Here is a 24,738-nt window from a genome sequence, read left to right as displayed (position 1 = left end):
GTGAAATAATTCCCTGATGGGATTAACTAAGTGATAGCTGAAGGTGAGTAGGATGTGGCTGGAGGAAGTGGGTCACTGGGAACATGGCTTTGGGGTATATTTTCTATCTGGTGAGTGAAGTCTCTGTTTCCTGATTATCATATGAGCTGCTTCACCCCCCCCCCCACATTCTTCCACCATGATATTCTGCCTCATCCTGATCCTCAAGGAATGGAGCCAGCTGTCTGTCAACCGAGATCTTTGAAATCGTGAGCCCCAAACAAACTTTTCCTTCCCTAAAATGGTTCTTGTCAGGTCTTTTAGTCACAGTGGTGAAAAAGCTGAATGAAACACTTATTATAGTTTCTAACACTAATTTTAGGGACAGATAGTGTTCAATTGTTCTTTGTATACCTTTTAATGTTACCTTTTCAAACTCACTTTCTGACTTGTAACTTTGCAGTGTATTTATATAGTGATAGCAAGTATCAATATTATGCTTTAAGCTTGCATCCCAACTATTTTTGTCTTTTTGTTCAAGCAGTCACATAACACCTATTAGGAAATATTCATATGGCAACATCCGATTATTTGCAGTGGAAACAACCAGCACCATGGCAGGCTACAGTGTTCAGAGAGAAGTCAGTGAAAGTCAAACTGCCTCAAAAAGTTGAAGACATTGAGTTCTGGATCAATCACACTGCCACCCAGACCTTGGGCATAAAGGAACTGTGATTAGTTAGAGAGTCAATGACAAAGCAATTCAATCTTACAGGTAAAGTATAGGAGAATCTGGGCACCAAAGTAGAGAGATGAATATAGGGGAGAAGGGAGAAGGAAAAGGGAAGAGGAAGAAGGCAGCATAGAGGGAGAAACAAAGGCAAACAAAATACAGTTAGCCAGAAATCCCAGAACACTCCAAGACAATGCTAATGAACAAGGATGAGTGTGACTCCCCAGCTTCTCACTCACATACTGAAAATAAATGGAGTAAAGAACATATAAGCATAGAGATGAACTCTTACCAGTGTTCCTTTTAGAATCAGACTTAAAACATTTTTTTAATTTGTTTTTTAGTACTGGGGATTGAACCCAGGGGTACTTGACTACCAAGCCCCAGCCCTTTTTTTATATTTTATTTAGAGACAGGGTCTCGCTGAGTTGTTTAGGGCCTTGCTAAGTTGCTGAGGCTGGCTTTGAATTTGTAATCCTTCTGCTTCAGCCTCCTGAGCTGCTGGGATTACAAGTGTGTGCCACCACACCGGGCTAAACTTAAACATTTTTTAAAGGCATGAAGCTAATGCTTTATCATTTAGGGGTCTAAAATCTGGCCTTCTGTTTGCTAAAAATCAAAATGACTAAAACCAGAGTTTGTCTTGCATTCCTGTTTAGTGAAGTCGTCTGAAAATAAGTCATGTTCAACAAGTGTTGGCGACCAACTTTTAATAATACATATTTAATTTTCAGAAACATATGCTAACCATCAACAACATGGTCAGGGTTCCACTGTCCCAAATGTTATTTCATTGGTACATTATATTGATATTTACAAAGGCTTTCAAATTCAACAACAAAAAACAAAACAGCTTGAATTTTTAAAAACTACAATGCTTTAAAAAAATGTAAACAGTTCAATTTTACATTATTGTAAAAAAGAAGACTCACTCCTTAATGCGGCTTATTTTTTTTTAAGTGAGCAAAGCCTGGTGCTCATGAATAAAGAATGAAAAGAATTCTTTACATAGAAACATTGTGCTCCAGTGTGGCAAAGAAAAAAATTATATATATATATATATACACACATATATATAAATACATATGTATATATATATATGAATATATATATATATATATACACAAACAAAGAAAATAATCTTAAGTCCACAATTTAGACCACAAAAAAAATCTTGTCCCCAAATTGAGAAATTTATAAAAACCAGTTACCCATGGTTATTGACCTATTGAAGATCTATATAACATTTTGAAAACAATAACTCAGTCAAAAGAGACCACTTTTATTTTTTCTTTGGTACTGAGGATTGAACCAAAGGGTGCTTTACACACTGAGCCACATCCCCAGACCTTTTTATTTTTCATTTTGAGACAAGGTCTCACTAAGTTGCTAAGGCTGGCCTTGAATTGGGATCCTCCTGCCTCAGCCTCCCGAGTTGCTGGGATTATAGACGTGCACCACTGCACCCGGGGAGACCACTTTTCTTTAAAATGAAATTTTGTGCAAAAGAAATTTAAGCTAGAAACAAGACTATACCCCAGTAAGAGGCTAAAAGAGCCACTGAAATAATTTAACTTTGTTAGATTTAGTGCATGTAACCAAAAGGCACACACATGTGATTAATATATTAATATCTTTTCATGCAGAAACTTGTGCATGTTCATAATTATATAACAAAAACACAAACATAACAAAACATAAAACCTAATGTCTGGCAATGTTAATCTAGCCACATTCTTTTCTAGTCTATCAGTCTAGGATTTCCTAGATCATTAACACTGCCTCTCAAAAAATATATTATATTTGAAAAACTTTCAATAAAAATTAAAAAAGGATGTTAGCCTGAAATACTATATATTTTTTTTCAGTTCTGATACATATAGAAACTTACTGATATGTTTATTTTAAATGTCAATTTAAATTAAGATACATTTTTCCTTTTGTTAATAAACACTTTGATTGCTCCAGTGAAGTCAGCAGAGAGAAGAACTTCTGTGTTATCCATCTTCGCAGTACCTTAAAAGCAGAGAAAAAACAGTTTCAGTGAATTTTAAAGGAAAATGCAGCCTGCTGTCACAATTACCATATGCCCATGACACTCCACCTTTGTGGGGGAAGATCTTTTCCCCACAGTCTTTTCTGGCTTGTTCCTGTAACCTGTTCATCCTGCTGTACCTTCCTCCTCTCTGAGGTTCACTTCCACTAACTTTATGTTAGCTCTTCTTTTCCTGGCTTGAGGATATTATTCTTCTTTGGGGCCTGGAGGCCCAGATTTACTCTCAGGAGCCTAAGCCTCTAAATCGTTTAATGTTTCCGTTTCATGAGTATAGGTTAGAGTGTTATTCAGCAGCAGAAATGGAATGCTGGCTGAATGGGACTAGCTGGGCAAGTCTATTGTTAACAGTGTCTCTAATAACAGTGACAGTAAGGTTTACTGTACTGCAGATACATTAAAACTGCCATGAAATGAAGTAAACACCTTAGCTCTATGAATGCTGACATCACCGTTTGCCTTTACATTCCATATGAAGATCTATATAGCTATGCCGAATGGAAAAAATGCTTACCTCTAACAATTGCCAGTTGTGTCAAAACATTTAATAAATTCAGTGTTAACTAATTCTATTATAAATAGGTAAAGATTATAGATGTAAGAAGGACTGATTAATAAGGAAAAGAATAATCTAAACTTTAATTGGAAAGTTGTATACAGGATGAGTCAGACAAAATGGTTTCACTTAGATGTACTAAGAACATATTCTATGTCTTTGAGCATTCCTCATTACCCTTCTGGTATATCCAAACTCATGCTGTGTAGCAGTAGCAAAGGACTTAGGTATATGAGAAAGGCTACAGAAGAAAAAAATTCATCATACACAAATGCATTGAGACTATGTAATAATAAAGATGATACTGATAACATCTACTACATACCAGGCATTCTGCTAGACACTTTGCAATGTTATCTTTAATTCCTATCAAAACCCTGTAAAGCAGGTTATCGCCACCATTTTATATACTAGGATGACAGGCTCAAACTGTCAAATATGTCAGGAAGAAAGAGAGGACAATCAGATATTTTATGATCTCCATACCCTGGGATTAAGAGTTTATTCCTGCCACGTGTGATGGTGTAAATTGGGAGGCTGAGGTAGAAGGCTCACAATTTTGAGGCCAGACTCGGCAACATAGTGAGAACCTGTCTCAAAACAAACAAACAAACAAATATATATATGTGTATGTGTATATGTGAGTGTGTGTGTATAATGGGTGGGAAACGTAGCTCAGTGGTTGAGTGTTCCTCGCTTTATTTTCCAGTACTGGAATAGAAAAATCTTAGATTATACCAACATAGGTGCAAAGCAACAACAAGAAAAAAAATCTGAGAATAATCCATAGCTAGGATTTCCTGTAGAATATGAAGGGGAAACACATATGAGTGTAGAAACGTATAACTGTGTGGGTACAAAAAAAAAAAAAGAAAAAGAAAAAAAATCCCATATCACTTAAGTTAGAAGAAAGAAATGGGATTTAATTCTGAGAAGGAAAGCAAAAGAGGAAAAAACAATACAAAAAACCCTCCAAAGAACAAAAAACAGAGGTCAGTATTTCCAAATATGTATTCAAGTAAAGGTTTAATAATTCTAACTTGGTTTTGTTTTTAAATCTTGCAACTGAATGAGGTACTAGACTGAAGTTCACCTTTGTTATCAAAGAATAGTGTGTATGTAGATGGGGCTGGGGTTGTGGCTCAATGGTAGAGCGCTTGCCTAGCACGTGCGAGGCTCTGGATTCCATCCTCAGCACCACATTAAAAAAATAAGTAAAATAAAGGTATTGTGTCCAACTACAACTAAAAAAAAATAGTGTGTGGAGAGTGTAAATACTACTACAAGAGTAATTTCTTGAGAGTAAGAACTTTCCAGCATTCAAAATCTTTTTAAGAAGTACCCTCTTACATCCTATTGCTTTGACTTTAAGGCTTTCTAAAAAGTTGGCTTGTAGTCTGTAGAGTGAGAAAACACATTAAATAAACTCTTCTGCTACTGATTTTCATAATACAAACTGATTTCTACTAACAACTGGTTCAACTTTGCACAGTCGTACCATAATCTTAGGACTAGTAGGGACTACTTTTAAATAATTGGCTGGCATTCAATAGTACTTGTTCACAGTTTCTTTTCACTTCCTAATCTGAATTTTTTTATATAACTGGAATCACTACTCATTCTCAAAGTCTTACCACATGTAAGAAATTACTGGCTTGTAAATAGCTACCTATCTCAAGAAGCTGTAAATTTGTGGCAAGTAGAAAATAAGCTTGCTTTCATTTGAATTTAATTCGCTTAGTCAACAAAATATACAGGCAATCACTTTGCTAGGCACTGGCAATGAGACAATAAATATGACAGAGTCTCTTCTAGAGATTACAATCTAGTAGAAAAGACACATAATAAAGAAGGTTTGTACCTACATATACTGTTTGCATTTCTTTGAGGAAAATGGTTGCCTATAAAAATGAACTTTCAAAATTTTCATTAACTCCTAGATGAATTAAAAAAGCAAAATTTGCAAAAAATTTTACTAAAATGTTCCAAAATGAATATCTGAAAACCAGTGCCAGTTATCTCACATGGAACAAACAATGACTATTATGTTGTAAACAAATATTCTTTATACTCATTAAAATATCATCATAGTCAACACTAGGTTAGTGAGTCTCCTAAGTAGTGACAAGAAAAAAGTTTAGGGCAAATAAAATATAGGTACCTACCAGATGATGTGGTATCTAAAACTTCAGCATCTTCACCTTTATCACTCCCTTCTGATTTTTCAGATTGCATATCCAAAGATAACATCAAACTTGGATTTGGAGCAAAGATGGCTGATGTAACAACTGCATTATGTGCTGGAAAATAATTCACTTTAGGATAACTGATAAATTTGATATTAAACATCAAGACAAAAAGGTAATATGCAAAATATCTTTTAAAACTAACATACAAGCTGGGTAAGATGATGCATGCCTGTAATCCCAGCTAGTTGGGAGGCTGAAGTAGGAGGATTGCCAGTTTGAGGCCAGTGTGGGCAACTGAGCAAGACTCTGACTCAAACTAAAAAATTTAAAAAGGGCCGGGGACATAGCTCAGTGGTAAAGCACCCCTGGTTCAATCCCCAATGTGTGGGATAGGGCAAAGAAACTAACACACATATATGTTATATGCCAAACATCCTTAAAAACTAATGAAAGAGCTGGGCCCAGTGGCACACACCTCTACTCCTAGCTACTCAGGAAACTGAGGGAGGAGGATCACAAGTTAGAGGGCAGCCTGGCCAATTTGGCAAATCCCTATCTAGATGGGCTGGTGATGTTGCTCAGTGGTAGAGCACCCCTGGGTTTAATCCCAGTATTGTCAAAAGGTAATCAATCAAACAAACAAACAGAAGTAACTAATAGCAATTTAAAACCTAGAAGTATTTTCTAAACAAAACAAAACAAAAAGTTCTAAGATCCTATGAATTCTTACATTTTAGACCAGGACAAATTCTTCCTTGGCATAGAAAAATCAAACAAACAAAGCCAAATAGGATGTAAAGCAGTTATAATTGATAAACTTCTTAAATAATGCTGATACAAATTTATTCTGATAAATCTCCACTTTATTCACTTATAAGATACATATAAGTAGGTATTTGCTTACCTTTAATACCTTCCCAGAAGTCATTACGATCTCTCCTGACTGAAGTGAACTTGCTTAAGTCATGATAAGTACTCCAGATATAAACATATTTATCTTCTGAACCACTAACGAGGTAAGTAAAATCATGGCTAAATTTTGGGAATAAAGGTAAAAAAAATAATAAAAAGAAAAAATATTAAGGTTTCTTTCTACCAGTACTTCCTAATTTAAAATACCTAAGACACACCTGAAGGAGCTTATTGAAAACTAGACTCATTGTCTCATTCTGGAGGTTCTAAGTGGGTGGTCTAATGTGGGTGCTATATTGTGTGTGTGTGTGTGTGTGTGTGTGTGTGTGTGTGTGTGTGTGTATACGTGTATACTTACTGAAGATCGAATTAGGGCCTCACACACACTCGGCAAGTACTTTATTACTGAGCTAACCCCTCTAGTCCTGGCATCTGTATTTTTATCAAAGCTCTGGTCACTTTGATGCCAGTTAACTCACACTGGAACAAACAATGACTTACTTAAGGGATGAGAGAAGCAGAATACTTTACCAGTTAATTATTAGGGAATTCAAGAAGAAAAGTACAACTGATAGGAAAAGAGCTGAAAGAAAGATGGCTAGGAAGAAGAAAAGGCAAGCTGGCAATCCTATTTCAAAAGGAGAGCTTGCAGATCATAAATTAAGAGTTCAAATAACGAAGCCTGTGGCCCACACCTGTAATCCCAGAGGCTCAGCAGGCTGAGGCAGGAGGATTTTGAGTTCAAAGCAGCCTGAGCAACTTAGCAGGGCCCTAAGCAACTCAGTCAGATCCTATCTCTAAATAAAATACAAAAAAGAGCTGGGATGTGGCTCAGTGGTTAAGTGCCCCTGGGATCAATCCCTTGTACAAAGAAAAAAAAAAGAGTTCAAATAATAATAAGTAAAGGTGTAAACATAGGGCACTTTGCTTTCTGAGCTCTTGTACCTAAAAGGAAAAAGACAATGGTGGGGGTGTTGGGGTAATCCTCCAATTAAAAGCTTACATAACAAATGAAAGCAAAAATTTTGAAGCTAAGAGTCTTCTAATCCTGGCTCTGCAACTGTGACTTTGACCAATCAACTTTTGGGGTTTTGGTTTCTTCATCTGTAGAATGGGGGCCATTCTAAGTCTTATCAACCATACATGTAGACAAGGTAAGTATTGCATGATGATATGAGATGCCAGTTACAAAGTTCAAAGAAACTAAAACCCTCACATAAAAATAAGGCATAGATCAATGAAAAAAAATGGGAATAGGGAAGAAATGTTTTGATCTCTTTTGGGAATTTCTCAATGTCAATTTACCTGAAACTTGCTTTGATCTGGCTGCTGCTATTGACATAACCCTTATACTTCATGGATAGTGACAAATCTCTCAGATCATATAGTCTGATTCTAGAGTCATTTGAGGTTACCAGTATCTAAAAATAAATAAAAGGAAAAGTTAAAAATATTAACTTTTAGTCTAAGTTAAGCTGTTTTCATCAAAGCCAAAAAAGGGACATTAAACACATATAAAACAAACAGACCTCAAAGCTAGAAATAGGAGTTTCCATCAGAAAGGGAATACATTTTTTGTCCAGATATTAAAACTAACTTCAAATCTATGTGAAGTGTGAAGAAAGCTGGTTTTGAATAGTACAATACCTTATTTTCTCCAGGTAAAGGCTCAATGCCAGTAATTTTCCTTCCAACCTTGTTGCGCCCTCTAGTAGATCGGACATGTATTTGTGTATGGTATTTCAGATGCTAAAAAGAAAGCATAAATTAAAAATATCAGAATTAGAACAAACTTCAAAGATCACTTGATCCAATTCTTAGACAGATTTTTTTATTTGTCCTACTTTACAAGTAAGGCAGGGGATTAATGACTTGCCCCAAACCACAAAAGCATTTTATTAAGTATTCAATTACGTTACTCTCACAAAATAATCATTTACCTCCGTATCATAGAAAATACATCTCCCATCATACGTCCCAATTACTGCATATTTGCCATTCTGACAGAAATTTGCAGCTGTGATCAATTTTGTTTGACCATCTACTTCGTTCCACAAAGCCACTTTTTTGTCGGGTATGTTCCAAAGGCGAAGCTTTCCATCCAGTGACCCACTTAAAAAATACCTGTCATCCTAAAAAGGTGGCAAAAGAAAAGCTTTTTATTCTACCACATGAAGAAAAACTTGGCAAACCAAAACATTAAGTCTATTATAAATAACGTTTTAAAATGTAGATCTCATTGTAGAAGTATTCTTCTTCATCTTTTGTTTTGGATGTTAGGGATGGAACCCAGGGCCTCCAACATGCCAGGTAAGCTTTCTATCCTTGAACCACACCTCCAGTCCCAAAGCACTATTCTTTAAGCTAGCATTAGTTTATGCATAAAAAACAATAAAAATTAGAAACCTCAGTTTTCATTTTGGAGAAATAACATTCTAATAATTTTATCCTATCCTTGAACTGCTTTTCTTAAAGTATGTATATTAATAGAAAATGTGTTTGAGTATGTATTGCATGGAAAAAATTCTGTGATTAAATAATTCAGAGAAATTCTGGATTGCAAAATGTTAAACAGTATTCTCAACTAATCCATGATTTGAATCTCTAAAAAGAGGGTAAAGCAGGTAGTGTTTTCCAACTTATCTCACCACACACTTTTTGGGGGGCAGATGGGGGAGTCAAGAAGGAACATCTAACAGGGCTAATACCTTCAAGGACCATGTTTTGGGAAACACTATCCTATACCGTACTCTCCCTGAGATACACATAACACAGGGATAAAAGGGTAACATGGGTCAGTGGCTTACAGAACCAGTCTTTTTTGGGAACTCTAATACCTTGTCAGCAGAGAATCACTTCATGATTCAATCTCAGATCAGGAGTTCTTATAAGGTCTGGGGCAATGTGACCCTACAGTAGATATCTATCACTGTCTGAAGTCATTTTGGGTTGTCACAGCCTGCTGTGGGTTGGGATACTACCAACAACTAGTTGGCAGAGGCTAGGAATGCTGTTAAACATCTTACAATTCACAGGAGAGGCTTCTCTCCCCCTATAACAAAGAATGCCAGGCTGGGGTTGTGACTCAGCAGTAGAGTGCTTGCCTAGCACATGTGAGGCCCCGGGTTTGATCCTTAGCACCACATATAAATAAATAAAATAAAGGTATTGTGTCCACCTACAATTAAAAAATATTTACAAAAAGAATGTCAATAGTATCAAGGTCAAGATATCCTGCAGTAAACTAAATCAGTCCTACCAACAAGCTGGTCTAATCTTGGGCAACATAAGAATTAAAGATTAAATAATTGGGGCACCAAAACAAGGAGGCAATTCTCTTCTCTGCTTAAGATTATTGTTCTTACCTACTTATGATGCCTGTCAAGGACAATCAACAAATAATGGGCATTTTTATGACTATGGTTTAATCAGCCCTACTCATTGTATACTAGAAGAGCTGAACAAGTAAAAATACTTTATCTTGGGGATTGGAGATGTAGCTCAGTGGTACAGCACTTGCCTAGCATGCATGAAGCCATGGGTTCAATCCCTAGTACTACAAAAACAAACCAAAAAAAACAAACAAAATAACTTCATCTTGGCATTCTTTCTTTATTTTTTTTTGTGGTACTGGGGATTTAACTCAGGGCCTTATGCATGCAAGGCAAGCACTCTACCAACTGAGATATATCCCCAGCCCCTTTATCTTGGCATTCTAATTCAAAATTTTACTTATGTACGTGTGTGTATCTCCAATTTGCTGTTTACAATTCTGCTACCTTCCTTCCAGTCATATTCCAAGTCATATTGTCTAAGAAAATGTCTACACCACTGCATTCTTCCCATCTCCTCTCAAAACCCCTCCAGATCAGTAGACTTTTTTGTTTCAAAAATAAAAATATACAGAAATTACTGACTGTCAGAGGCCTTAATAATAAAAAGCTACCCAGTACTATCACAATGTAAGGTACCTTTCTACCCTGATAGCTAAAAAAGAGACAAGGGTTAAATCTATCCTGCTGCATCTTTAGGGGACCAGGATAGCAATGTTATTCAGAAAGAAGCCTCTAACAACTTGATAGTCAAAACTGATAAGGTATTAACATAGATCAGACATTTTTAATTTTCATAAGTTTATGACCAAGTTCTTCTAAGAGTTCAAAATTATTACTACCTATGTCGTAAACCTGCCTAGAAAAGGCAGAAAGTATACTGAGGGGAAAAAAGAGTCTTTACTCCTAATTTGGGTGAAAAGAGAAAGAAATGGGAATATGATTGAAATGCTACATTCAAAAGATAATGGTGGGGCTGGGGCTGTAGCTCAGTGGTAGAGCGCCTGCCTTGCATGTGTGAGGCACTGGGTTCGATCTTCAGCACCACATAAAAATAAATAATAAAGACATTGTGTCCATGTACAACTAAAAAAAATTTAAAAAAGAAAGATAATGCTTTCTGGGTATGACAGCACACACTTGTAATTCTAGTAACTGGAGAAACTAAGGCAGGAAGATCTCAAGTTCAAGGCCACCGTCAGGAACTTAGTGAGACCCTGTCTCAAAATAAAACATAAAAAGGGCTGGGGATGTGGCTTGGTGGTAAAGTGCCCCTGGGTTCAATCCCCAGTACAAAAAAAAAAAAAAAGACACTGATTGTTAAACAAATTGGGATAGGGACATGACTGGTAATGTAACCATATGTCAACATAGGGGAGGGCAAGTTGACTCCAATTATTATAGGTCTAGGCAGTAGAATTGATACCAGCATGTGATTTCCCTTGTGCTTACAGTTGCAAAAAAACTTAAAACCAATCTAGCTTTAAGCATTTGGTGTCTCTGACCTTCAAGGGCATACAACAAGTCCATTAAAGCAGATTTTTCTTCTTTGATTGAAATAATATGAAGTACTTTCTTTAAAGGGGAAAGATATTTTAAAAATTTCTATATTGAAAATGAGTAAGAAGGGATATCAAGATTAACAACATATATCAGGTAAGGTGGCAAATGCCTGTGGTTCAAGCTACTTGGGAGGCTAAAGCAGGAGGATCATTGAGCCCAGGAGTTTGAGGTCAGCCTGGGCAACAAAGCAAGACACTGTCAAAACAATAAATAACAACAACAATAAAGGATTAACAAAGTTTCCAGACATTAAATAGGAATTTTTTTTTTGTGTGTGTATGTTGTATGTGTGTATTTTTTTGGGGGGGGTTATGAGGGATTGAATCAAGGGGTGCTCAACCACTGAGCCACATCCTCAGCCCTTTTTATGTTTTGAGACAGGGTCTTGCTGAGTTGCTAAGGCTGGCTTTGAACTTGCAATCCTCCTGCCTCAGCCTCTTGAGCTTCTGGGATTATAGGTGTCTGCCAGCATGCCTGGCAGAATTTTGTATATCTTATAATGAATTTTGGTCTTTGCTTCTTTTAGTCTTTTCCACTTTCTCTTTTTCCTCTCTAATCCTCCTACAATTCCTCTGTATACACTTCCCTTTCTCATTTTATAAATTTGCTGATTTCTCCTTCCATCTGTAATAGCTCTCATCTTTAATGGGATACTTTATTTATACCCTACATATCTAATAAAATATTTGGAATGCTTATTTACTATTACATTAAGAATAAAATATTCCCACTTCTGATACAGAGTAACAGAGTATTTATTTCCCTTCCCATTTTTAAAGCAAAATGGAACACTAATTTAAACTGATTCAATCTATATAGCTATTAATATTTTTTCTGTAGCCCAACAGCCCTCCAAAGAAACCGAATTCCCTCATCTTCCTTTTAGCATGACACAAAATATACAAACAATTACTTACTCTTGGATGGAAAGCTATGGCAGTGACAAAATCAATATGTTGAAAACAGCAAAGGCATTCTCTTCTAGAAATGTGCCATAACCTGACTGTTTTATCCATTGAAGAAGACAGCAGAAAGTAGTTCTATGAAGAAAATGATATTGATTATGACCATATGAAAAAAAAAAACCTACTTGTACAACAAAAGTGAACTTTCAGTTTTATGTACCTCCATAGTGCTATTGTATGCAGCACCAGAAAGAACAAAAGATTATCCAATTCACTGGAAAGATCTAATTTTTCTCAATCACTTAAATATCAGATTTCATCAATTCATATTACCTTTTCTGAAATTTGCATGAATCTTACAATCTATGTCCAAAGAAATCTTCCAGGCACCAGCAGAAGACTAAGGTGTACCTTAGCTGGTATAGCCTGTACACACGGAAACTTACTTAACTATAAATATAAGGCATCTACTCACTTGGTTGTCATTTCAGTTCAGTTATTTTTCACATTGATAATATTGGTGAATTTTAACTCACATGGATCCTAATTGTCATTTAAAGTCTTCAAAAATTACTTTATAATGCAGCATGGAAATGAAAAGTTATTGTGCACCTGTCACACTCTAGGCAAGAAAAATAGAGAATACAAATTGTCAAATCTTTCATAATAGGTCATAGAACTTTCAAAGCTTGAAGAGGTAGTATAAATGATGAGGCACTGTGATGGCTCCATCATGAAAGAACGAAACATCTATCTGTCAAAATGATCTAGCTGGTAGAAATTCATTAACTTCTAAACAATCTATTTAAGGGTAAGAAATTTAAGTGATACTGAATAAGGAAACTCAAATGAGACCCTATTATTTTCTGGTATGCTTAAAGGTTCTAAACAAATCAAAGCAATAATAATATTTTTGAATATGTATAATTTGTCTATATTATTCTTAGTACTATATAGCAACTCTGAGGTAGAAATCATCCTTTTAGACAAATGAGAACAGTAAGGCACAGAGAGGGTAAACAATTTGGCTAAGAGATATAGCTCATCAGTGGCATAGCTAGGATTTGTGCTCAGGTGATCTGGCTTAAGGTCCAGATTCTAACCATTACACTGTTTCACAGAGTGCTTAAGTAGAAGACATGTTATGGAAAGTACCATGATAACTTTGTCATTTGCTAATACTAATTACTAATCTTTACTCTTTTGACTGTAAAAACATTAATTGCAAAGATGGATTTGGATATGTAATTATACAGAGATATAAATGTTATTTTTGACTATTTCAAAAAGTATACATTTATGTAGCAAAACCGTTTTTTGATAGATGGCATACTTTACAATTAAAAACCAGAATTTGGGGGCAGGGCATGTAACTCAGTGATAAATCACTTGATTAGCATGCATGAGGCTCTGGGTTCAATCCCTAGTACCACAAACAAACAGAATTTGGAAGACCTACAATATCTTTGAAACATCTAATAACCATTATTTTTACTTTGCAGATCCACTCAGTTCCAGAAAAGTTTGAACGAGTATATGTAGTATTCATTATTATTTTCTATTGACTAATAACAACTATATGAAAACTAAACCGATGGCACGCTGCTCATTAAAACTGGCTTTATTCAGGGCCAAAGGTATGTGGTTTAGTAGTAGAGCATGTGCTTTGCATGTGCTAGGCCCTGGGTTTAATCCCCAGCAAAAACCCAAAATAAAACATTCCAAATAAAAATTGTCTTCATTTAGTTCTTGCTTTAAGCTGGAAGAGGTAGGTAGTGTAACTAAAAGAGGTAGTATAAGCATATGAAATAGATATGAAGACATTCCTAAAATATTCTGTAAAGAAGACATGTTATGATTTGTTCTATATGTCAAGAAGTTTCTACTTAATAAATACTTATTGAATAGATAAAATTAAATAAATTTCTTAAACTAAGCATTGATCCTGGGAGTTAAAGAAATTAGATGTAAATCAAGTTCTACCCATAGCTAGTTTTGTGATCTTAGGTGCATCACAGAGCCCAGCCCCCTCATCTATAAAATGAAAGACTGTCCACCATGTGGGGGTTGTTATTCTAACAATTAATAAGGTAATTCTTATTACCTGGCATAAAATAAGTCTTCAACAAATAGAAAACCCATCATAAATACTGATTGTTAAACACATTAAAGAGGAACAACAGTGAAAGAAGATCAGGCCTCTAACCTCAAGGGACTTAGAATCTTGTTGCAAACAAGACCCAGAAATGTACATAGGTAAGATTTAAGTAAAAAGAAAGTTCATGGGGCTGGGGTTGTGGCTCAGAGGCAGAGCGCTAGCACTGCATATAAATAAATAAAATAAAGGCCCATTGGCAACTAAAAAAATTTTTAAAAAGTTCATGAAAAAAAGCACAAGATAGGTGTTATAAAAATTCAGTAAAACAGATCAACATTTATCTTTGTTGTCAGGGAATGCCTTACAAAGGAGATGGGATTAAAGAAAGAATATATTTTGGGGCTGGGGCTGTAGCTCAGTGTTAGAGCACTTGCCTAGCACATGTGAGGCACTGTGTTTGAGCCTTAATAAACAAAAATAAAGGCATGCTGTCCATCTACAACTACAATTTTTTTTTTTTAAAAGAATGAATACATTTTTGGTTAGTGGAGAAGAAAAAGAAAGGCACTATATGTGTGCAGTTAGAACAGAAGAAATTTTGTTCTTTTCCTCTGGGGTTGGGGAGTTAGGGATATGATAAGCCCTTGGAGACCATTCATCCCCAACTTTTACAATTTATTATTTGATTTTAATTGACACATAAACATTGCATGATATGTGTCCATTGTGAAATGGCTACATCAAGTTAATTAACACACACATTATCTGTATACTTATTATTTTTGTGGTGAGAACATGTAAAATCTACTCTCTTACCATGTTTCAAGAATGTAACACATGAATATTCACTATAGTCACCATGTTGCACAGTAGAGCTTTTGCACTTCTTCCTCCTAACTAAAATGGTAAGTCCTCAAAGCCTGCATTTCTAAAGATGGAAAACTGCTTATGAATTTTAAGAGTTATTAACTCTTAAAATATTTCAAAATATTTAAAAGTAGATACAGCAGGGACATCAACAAACCCAAGCCAATTTTGGCCATAACAACAGACACAATAGAATTGACACATGTCCTTTTAATGCTCAGCCCTGCCTTTTCCCTCTTCTCCTCACTGATGTTTAATCCTGGGATCCAGCTGCATCTTTGGTACCTGCTTACACACAGGAAACACCTGGAACATTTGATGATGATGATGATGATGATGATGATTGTGAAGATAATGATTTTGCAGTACTAGGGACTGAGCCAAGGATACTGTACCACTGAGTCTCATCCCCAGTCCTATTTATTTTTTATTTTGAGATAGTCTTTCTAAGTTGCCCATGCTGACCTCAAACTTATAATTCTCTTGCCTCAGCCTCCTCAGTCACTGGGATTGCAGGTGTGCAACACTGCATCTGGTCTCAAATGATTATTAATTTTTCCACTACCCCAATAAGGTGATCAGAAACTGGTGTTTTCTCCCCATCTTTTCCTTGTCTTAGTGACCATTCTGATATGGGATGAAATCCCATTCAAATAACCTATCTGGACCAATGCTTCTCAAAATATTTGTGATAAATGACTGTTTTTTATTTTAATTTCCAGTGGATCACAGACCAGAACTACTAAAAATACAGAAAATAACTACTAGAAGAATAAAAAGAAAATAAAAGAAATATAAAACACAAACCAATTTTTATTATATAAGTGGGATTGAACCCAGGGGTGCCCAACCACTAAGCCACATCCCCAACCACTTTTAAAATTTTTTGAGACAGGGTCTTGCTAATTTGCTTAAGGCCTCATTAAATTGTTGAGACTGGCTTTGAACTTCTAATCCTCCTGAATCAACCTTCTGAGCTGCTGGGATTACAGGTGTGCATCACTGCTCCTGGCTAAAAGCCCAATTTTTAAGATTAGATTCAACAATCATAAAATTACTTTGAAAAACTCACATTAACATTTCTAAATGGCTTCATCTTAGTTTTTGTATTTATCTCTTCACAGAGTGGTATTCATACTATCAAGGACCAGGAAGAGGGGCTGGGGTTGTGGCTCAGCGGTAGAGTGCTTTCCTCGAATGTGCAAGACCCTGGGTTGGATCCTCAGCACCACATACAAAAATAAACAAGTGAAATAAAGGTGTTGTGTCCAACTACAACTAAAAATAAATATTAAAAAAAAGGACCAGAAAGATTCGGGCGCATTATTACACACCTATAATCCCAATGGCTTGGGAGGCTGAGGCAGAAGGATCTCAAGTTCAAAGCCAGCCTCAGCAACTTAGCAAGATCCTTCCCTAAAATTATAAAAAGGGGGAGCTGGGGATATGGTTTAGTGGTTAAGTGCCACTGAATTAAATCCCTAGTAGCAAAAAAAAAAAAAAAAAAAAAAAAAGACCAGGAAGGGCCAGTTCATAAACTTGCACCAGTCCTTAAAAATGCATATTTTTCACTGGAAATAAGTAGATAGCGAGATAGATACTAAATCATATGTCTGCTGCCTCCAGGGGTTTGGAAAGAACAACAGGGAAGAAAGTGTATAAGAATTTTGATTACTTAAGTCTTGTGATGTACAGAACATTTTGTTATTTTTGTAATTTTGTTTCCATATGGTGATTAGCTGTTATTACACAGGAATGGGTTAGAGTGGAATACTCCAAAGCCATGAGAGTTGAACCCTAACTCCTTTCTTTACTCCTTGGATATATGGCTTTAGGCATGCTAGTTAACAGGCACAAATTTCAGTTTTAAAAAAACTATTGATAAGGAAACATCAATGACATCATACGATTTGAGAGTACAAATAGAGAGCATATGTATTTATATTTTGCTTGTGTCCTCAATGCTTAAACTGCTACCTGACACCTTAATAAATAATATTAGTTGGGCCATTTGATTTGTATTTCCTAGGTCAATTAATTTTCCCCTGTAACTCTTTGAGGAAGCTACTTTTATTATGCTTATTTTGCAAATGAGGCATGCTGAGCCTCAAGTTCCTTAAGGAACTTGTCCAAGGTTACAAAACTATAAGGGTTAGACTAGGTAGGTTATAAACCCCAGGAGTATAGCTCCAGAGTTCATATGCTTAATTAGATGGTAGATTGATAAACAGATATGTTTTGAGTGAGTGGAAAGTACTGACCTTTATATAGGTGTGTATGCATAGGTTTTAAGTAATGTTCTTTTTACTATTCCTTCCGTGAAGGAAAAAAGGGGAATGGTCAACGAGACATGGAGGATATCAAGAAAGTATAAGTTTCCATAACCAAGAAGAGTATTTAAAAAAAAAAGATTAATTGCATCAAATGATCAAGTTCCAGAGAAAGGCTAAGGAGAATGAATTTAAAGAAAAGGTACTAATTTTGATCAAAAGATAGCTATGATGGTTAATTCTTTAAAAATATTTTGTTGTAGATGGACACAATAGCTTCTTTTTATTTATTTATTTTTAGGTGGTGGTGAGGAAGGAACCCAGTGCCTCACAGTGATAGGCAAGTGCTCTGCCACTGAACTACACCCCCAGCCTCTATAATGGTTAATTTTATGTGTCATTCTATGTAGGGTATAGTACCCAGCTGTATAATCAAGCACCTCTCTAGTGGTTGTGAAGACATTCTGTAAACTTAGTTAACATGTACAATCAGTTCACTTTAAGGAAATAACCCTTGAGCATATGGGTGAGCCTCATCTAATCAGCTGAAGGCCCTGAGAAGAAAAACTGAGGTTTCCCAGAGGATAAAAAATTTTGCTATAAGACTGCAGCATAAACTTCTGCTGTTTCCTACCACCCTACAGGGCTGTCCTATAAATTTCTTTTTTTTTTTTTAAAGAGAGAGTGAGAGAGGAGAGAGAGAATTTTTAATATTTATTTATTTTTTAGTTCTCAGCGGACACAACATCTTTGTTGGTATGTGGTGCTGAGGATCGAACCCGGGCCGCAAGCATGCCAGGCGAGCGCGCTACAACTTGAGCCACATCCCCAGCCCATGTCCTATAAATTTCAAACTTGCCTTTCACCACATTGCATGAGCCAATTTCTTTCTTTTTTTAAAAATATGAGACACCAGCATGCATTACAATTCATATTACACATATAGAGTACAATTCTTCATATCTCTGCTTGTATATAAAGGCATGAGCCAATTTCTTTTCTTTTTTTAAAGAGAGAGAGAGAGAATTTAATATTTATTTATTTATTTATTTTTAGTTTTCGGTGGACACAACATCTTTATTGCATGTGGTGCTGAGGATCGAACCCAGGCTGCATGCATGCCAGGCGAGTACGCTACCGCTTGAGCCACATCCCCAGCCTGTGAGCCAATTTATTAAAGAGTTGTCATTAAAGGCTAGGAAGGGTGGGAGGGTAGGGGGATGAAGGAGGGTAAAGTAACAGGTACCAAAATACAAATACTGGTGTTCCAGAGAACAGTATAGGGTGTCTATAATTTTCAACAATTTATTACATGCTTTATAAAGAACTACAGAAGAGTTCAGAAGCACCTGACACAAAAAAATGATAAATGTTTAAGGAGATTGAGGGGCTGGAGTTGTAGCTCAGTGGTAGAGCACTTGCCTAGCATGTGTGAGGCACTGGGTTTGATCCTCAGCACCACATTAAATAAATAAACAAATAAATAAATAAATAAAATAAAGGTATTGTGTCCATCTACAAGTAAAAATATTAAAAATATTTAAGGAGATGGAAATGCTAAAATTACCCTCATTTGATCATTACATATTATTATACATATATTGAATTATCACATTGTATCCCACAAATACTTTTTAAAAAATTTAAAAAGTTCTTTCCGTTAGTATCACATTTCAGAAAAAAAAATGGTTTGCTTTAAAAAAAAAGCAAGATGAAAGCAAAGATTCTAAATATTTGATTTGTACTTTTTACAGATGAATATAATTACCAGATTAAAGATACCTCAGATTTCCGTCTTCTGACAACTCAGGGTAGGAAAGAAGTGCAAAGAGACAATTAGGACTTGTTTAAAAATCAACTACCAGGTGTGACCTAAGCTTGTTTTGAGAGGTTAAGAGAGATGTGGGTAAAGAACACATGATTAAAGAAAAGTACTCAGAACATCTAAACAGGTATGGCAAGAACAAGGCTGGAGCTCAGAAAAAGCCTGACTTGCCAATATATACTGCTGGAATCTTTGTGCCACATGAAGTTCTCCTGACATAGTTAAAATATATGGGTACCACTGGTATGCCTGATATTAATTGGTTAACTCAGTTCATTTTCCTCAAGTCAAGGCTTTTAAATATTATTTTCTTCCCCAAATTTTTAACATATTGTAGATTCTGATTACTGACAAATTTTAATATGAAGAAAGCATAAGAGATCATGTAAAAATTCTAAGTTTTCATACTTCAAATACCTTATATAAAATTTAAAACATCTCTTTTAAATTTTCACAAGACTTTTAAGATATTTTGTGGCAAAAGAGCCTCTTTACTTTGGAAATAATTTTCCTATAAGGAAAAATATCACAAACTGTCAAACAAAAATTAATAATTTCATGAATGTTAGCCAATTAACCCCAAAACAGTTTTGATTAGATATTATGGATTTCAACTTAGTAGTCAAAATCATATTCATTTTGCTGAGGAAACTTATTTTGCAAAGTTACCGCTTATAATAAAAGCAAAGGTAACTGTGCTAAGTAACACGAGTATTTGTATTTTGGTACCTGTTATTTGACCCTCCCTCATCTCTCTACCCTCCCACCCTTCCCCTTTAATGACAACTCTTTAAGAAATTGGCTCATGCCTTTATATACAACAAGAGATATGAAGAATTGTGCTCTATATGTGTAATATGAATTGTAATGCATTCTGCTGTCATATATTAAAAAAGAAAGAAATTGGCTCAAAAGCTCTCTTCTTTTAAACTTAACTTGTAGATACAATTCCCACAAAGGATATATGAACATCCAAACACTTGACAGTGTGTTAATGATACAAATAAAACTGTTTTTATCTTAAATTCATAGTTATATAGAATTAATATACAATTCAAATAACAATTTCTTACTTTAGACCATGAAAGATCGAGGAGATCAGCAGTGTGTCCTTTGTATTTGCAGAATGGCCGTTGGCGAAAAGGTGCGTTTTTGTCATCAGGGTCTTCTTCATTTCCACTGCATACCTATTTAAATATAAAGAGAAACTTTAAAACAGAGGTGTAGAACTAGCAAAACCAAAGCTTCTTAATCTCCCCCCCCCACCTGTTTTGTCATCAGTTGGTAAAGTACCTAAAATAAAATCATAAGCCACCAAAATCAAACTCCATTTTATACTGATCTACTACTTATGGCCTCTTCTTTTCATCTCCTTGCCCTACCTAATGAACTAGGATCTTTCCTTTAGACAGAAGATAGATCATTCTAGATACATCTTTCTCTAGATCGATCTATCTATCTATCTATCTATCTATCTATATATATATATATATATATATATATATGTATAATCTCTATATATACCCTGCTATCACAATCTTCTCCCTCCCTAACAAAGTCCCTAATTTGTCCTTTTCTGAGAATCTGTTTCTTCAGGAAAGATAGGGGCCAGCATCAGGCAATGGGGTCATGATTGGTTTAAGTTAATTAAGATGAGCTGTCCCAATGATGGCTAGTTTAGGTATGGGCACATGCTAGATGTTTTATCAATTCGACATAAGGAGAAGATTACAGTGATGGTAAGAATAAAGGGAGTCTTATCTAGAGGGATTTTCTCACTCTTAAAAAGGAGCATACTTAAGGGACCTTCCCCTTTCCTGTCTCTGAATATTGTTGTGTGCATGCAACACCTAAGACTATAGTGGCCATCTTGGGACCATGTGGGAAAAAAGTCCAAGAGAACAAAACAACAGAGTAAACAGCAGGAAGATGGTAGGATCCTGTGTCCCTGATGACACTATTGAGTTGCTGAATTAACCAACCCGGGAACAGCCTTACCTCTGGTCTTGCTTCCTCATTGTTTAAGCTCTTTTCTGTTGGTTTAAGTTATCTGAAGTCAAAAGCATCCTGACAGAGCCAGGTAGAAAATAATGCCATACATGTGTGCCATGCATTTAGTTATAACATGCTTTTTGTATTCGTTATCTGAATGAGTCCTAGCAACTCCCTGAGGTAGATATTAATACAGTGAAGATGAAAAAATTAGGAAAGAAACTGAGGTTCAAAGAGGTTAAAATAACATATTAAACATCACACAGCCAGCTGTGAACATCAGAAGCAAAGCAGGAATATAAGTCATCTAATTTTAAGTCCAGATTTGTCCCTCAGCTCTTCTAGAGGATGTAGCATGAGCAAAACCATGGAGTGCTAGTTAAGCCTTGCATATTTATAGAATTGTGGGCAGAATGAGGATAGAAAAAGTTCATTGAGATACAGTAAGGAATTAGGGTAGAAAGCTACTTTGAGACCACATCATAAAGGGTCTTGAATTTGTGGCTTAAAAGTTTGGACATTCTAAGACAACAGAGAGCCAACACAGGGTTTTGAAAAGGAATAAATAAAATGATTTGACTGGTGCTTTAAAAAGAGAACTCTGGACAATGACAAAGACAGTTTGGAGAGAACCATTGGAGCAAGAAGAACAATCAATAAGTTTAAGAATAATGAGGTTTGAACTAGGACAGGGGCCATGGGATAGACAAAAATTACCACTATTCTTTGTCTAGTTGTTTGCTTGTTTGTGGTGCAGGGGTTCAAACCCAGGGCTTCATGCATGCTAGGCAAGGGCTCTACCACTGAACTATACACCCAGCCCCCTAGAGAACTTTACCATGTATCAAAAATATTTTCAGATCAACTATGGAAGTAGACCAGTAACACAGACTTTGGGACCTTTTACCAAGCTCTCCTAATCCTAGATAACTAAAACTTTACCTCTAATTTTGCTGCCAGATTATGACTGCTGTCAAGACATAAAACTAAATAGTCTTGCCCTATTACAAAGAGTCCACTTCTTGTTTAACTATCATTTACTTTTCATTAACTTCTTAGCATATTTTCCCTAGCAGTGATTCCAGGCCTTTCTTTCTCCTCAAATACCCATTTTCTTTTCCCTGCATTCTACCTTTTTTCAAGATATTTTTAAAAATATTTTTTATTATGAAATAGTACATGGTCAGTATAGACAGTTTACAAAATCTAGACAGTAGAAAAGCTAAAACCACCCACAATCTTCTTACATATTGACCATCTTCAATCTTTCATTTTTTAAAACTATAACTGAAATCATACTGTATACACAATTTGATCTTTCTTTTATTGTGCCATGAGAACTTTCTTCATTTCACACTTTGGAAACACTTACAGGCCATACAACATGAATGCACCATAATTTAATCATTCACCATTTTCTGGTCACCTAGACATTTCCAATTCTTTTGCTAATACAAACAGCAATTCATGAATGCCCTGGAACATGAATGTTTATCCTAATTTGACTATTTCTTTATCCTTATACAAGAAGTAATACTGGGTCAAAAAGTTTAAAGTTGAGACTTTAAATAAAAGTATCTTCTGTTTGTCTATCTTAATACAAGTAGATAAATTTATTGAGGAAATTTTAAGAAACAGACCAAATAAAAATGACCTAAAATCCTATTACCTAAAGATAATACTATTAAGAATTCAGTATATTTTCTTACATCTTATCATTTTTAGTCAAAATCAAGGTAATACTGTATATAATTTTCTACTTTATTTTATTGTGAATATTTTTAATGTCATTACACAGACTTTGAAAACATTTAGGGGCTGCATAGTATTTTACTGTATGGATTATATTATCGTTTATTTTTCAATTGTGAGAAATTTAGCTTTTTCAAATGTTAGCTATTATGAGAACACCAAGATGAATATATTTTTACTTATATCTTTGGCCATATCAAATTATTTCCTCATGATAAATTACTAGAGATAGAAATATAAAGTAAAATGTTGTAGGTTTTCTATATATGTGTATATATATAATATTCAACAAATGAAGGAGGGAGGGAGAGACTGAGATCATAAAAATTTTTGTAAAGCTTTATTATAGACATATCCAATATATAAAAAATGTGAATGAATATAAAAAAGCTTATAATCATTATGCCAGTGAATGAATAAGCCCCAAGTAATAATATAATCAATCACATGCATCTGTCACCTGCTTTAACAATTATCAACATTTCAACAATCTTGTATCATCAATCCTTTTATTTTTATTCATTTTTGGTGGAATATTTAAATCAAGATCTAGACACTAATTATTTTATCAGTAAATATATATATATATAGGATATATATATATATCCTATATATATATATATATATATATATATATATATAGGATATATATATATATATATATATATATCTCCAATTGATATGCCCTCTTTTAAATATAACTACCATGTCATCATCACACCTAAAAAATACCATTTATATCATCTAGTACCTAATCCATATTTAAGCATAGGTTGAATATCCCTTATCAGAAATGCTTGGGACCAGAAGTGTTTTGAACATTTGCATATATATGAGATTATCTTGGGGATGGAAAACAAATCTGAACATAAAATCAATTTGTGTTTCACATATACCCTATTATTATATAGTCTGAAGGTAATTTTCACACCCACCCCATATATAACATTTTTGGTGGTGCTGGTTATTGAACCCAGGACCTTGTGCATGCTTAGCATGTACTCTACCACTAAGATATAACCCCCAGTCCTTCAATATTTTTAATAATTTTGTGCATGAAATACAGTTTAATGACATGGAATTTTCCATTTGTGGCATGATGTTCATGCTAAAAATGTTTTGGATTTTAGAATATTTCAGGTTTTAGATTTTCAGATTAGGGATGCTCAACCTGTCTCTTGATTATCTAAATAAGTCATTTTAAAGTTGGACTATTCTGCCACATGGTAGTGTTGCTAAGTGGTCTAAAGTTGGACTGTTCAGAAAAATTATAAAGCTTTTGATATTTATTAGACTTACTATATACTACATACTGTTTTGATTATTTGGGGTACCAAAATGAATAAGACATTTCTTACTCTTATGGTCTACTCTCAGTATAAAAGCCAGAATGATCCTTGCAAAACGTCAGATTATGTCATTCAATTTTAAAAAACCCTCCACTGGCTCTCACCTTTCTTAGAGCAAAAGCCAAGCCCTTTGAATGGTCTACATGTTCTAATCCCCACCACATTTTTAATCTCTGTGACTTAATCTGTTGCTTCTCTCCCTCTTGCTCACTGACTCCAGTTACACAAACCATGCCACTGTTTATTGAATACACCAGAACTTCTGCTTTATAGCAGTTTTGCTTGTTGCCTCCTTTACCTGGAATGGTCTTCATTTTCAGATAGCCACATGATCATTTCCTCACCTCTTTCAGGTTTTGGTCA

General features: G+C 35.1%; 1 protein-coding gene across 1 annotated transcript in view; it reads right to left on the bottom strand.

The window, feature by feature from the left end:
• Positions 1–1,407: 1,407 nt before the first annotated feature.
• WDR44 (WD repeat domain 44) overlaps positions 1,408–24,738 on the bottom strand; it is a 92,018-nt gene continuing 68,687 nt past the window's right edge. The window contains exons 13-20 of the mRNA XM_081278071.1: positions 20,356–20,469; positions 12,235–12,357; positions 8,363–8,554; positions 8,070–8,171; positions 7,728–7,843; positions 6,415–6,542; positions 5,487–5,621; positions 1,408–2,728 (exon numbers count right to left, since the gene is read on the bottom strand). Of these exons, the coding sequence (XP_081134197.1) occupies positions 2,634–2,728; positions 5,487–5,621; positions 6,415–6,542; positions 7,728–7,843; positions 8,070–8,171; positions 8,363–8,554; positions 12,235–12,357; positions 20,356–20,469 (1,005 nt within the window). The 3' untranslated portion in view covers positions 1,408–2,633. The remainder of the gene's footprint in view (positions 2,729–5,486; positions 5,622–6,414; positions 6,543–7,727; positions 7,844–8,069; positions 8,172–8,362; positions 8,555–12,234; positions 12,358–20,355; positions 20,470–24,738) is intronic.

This window comes from Spermophilus citellus (assembly GCF_964194105.1).
Source record: "Spermophilus citellus genome assembly, chromosome: X".
Taxonomy (NCBI): domain Eukaryota; kingdom Metazoa; phylum Chordata; class Mammalia; order Rodentia; family Sciuridae; genus Spermophilus; species Spermophilus citellus.
This window is presented reverse-complemented; position numbering and strand designations above follow the sequence as displayed.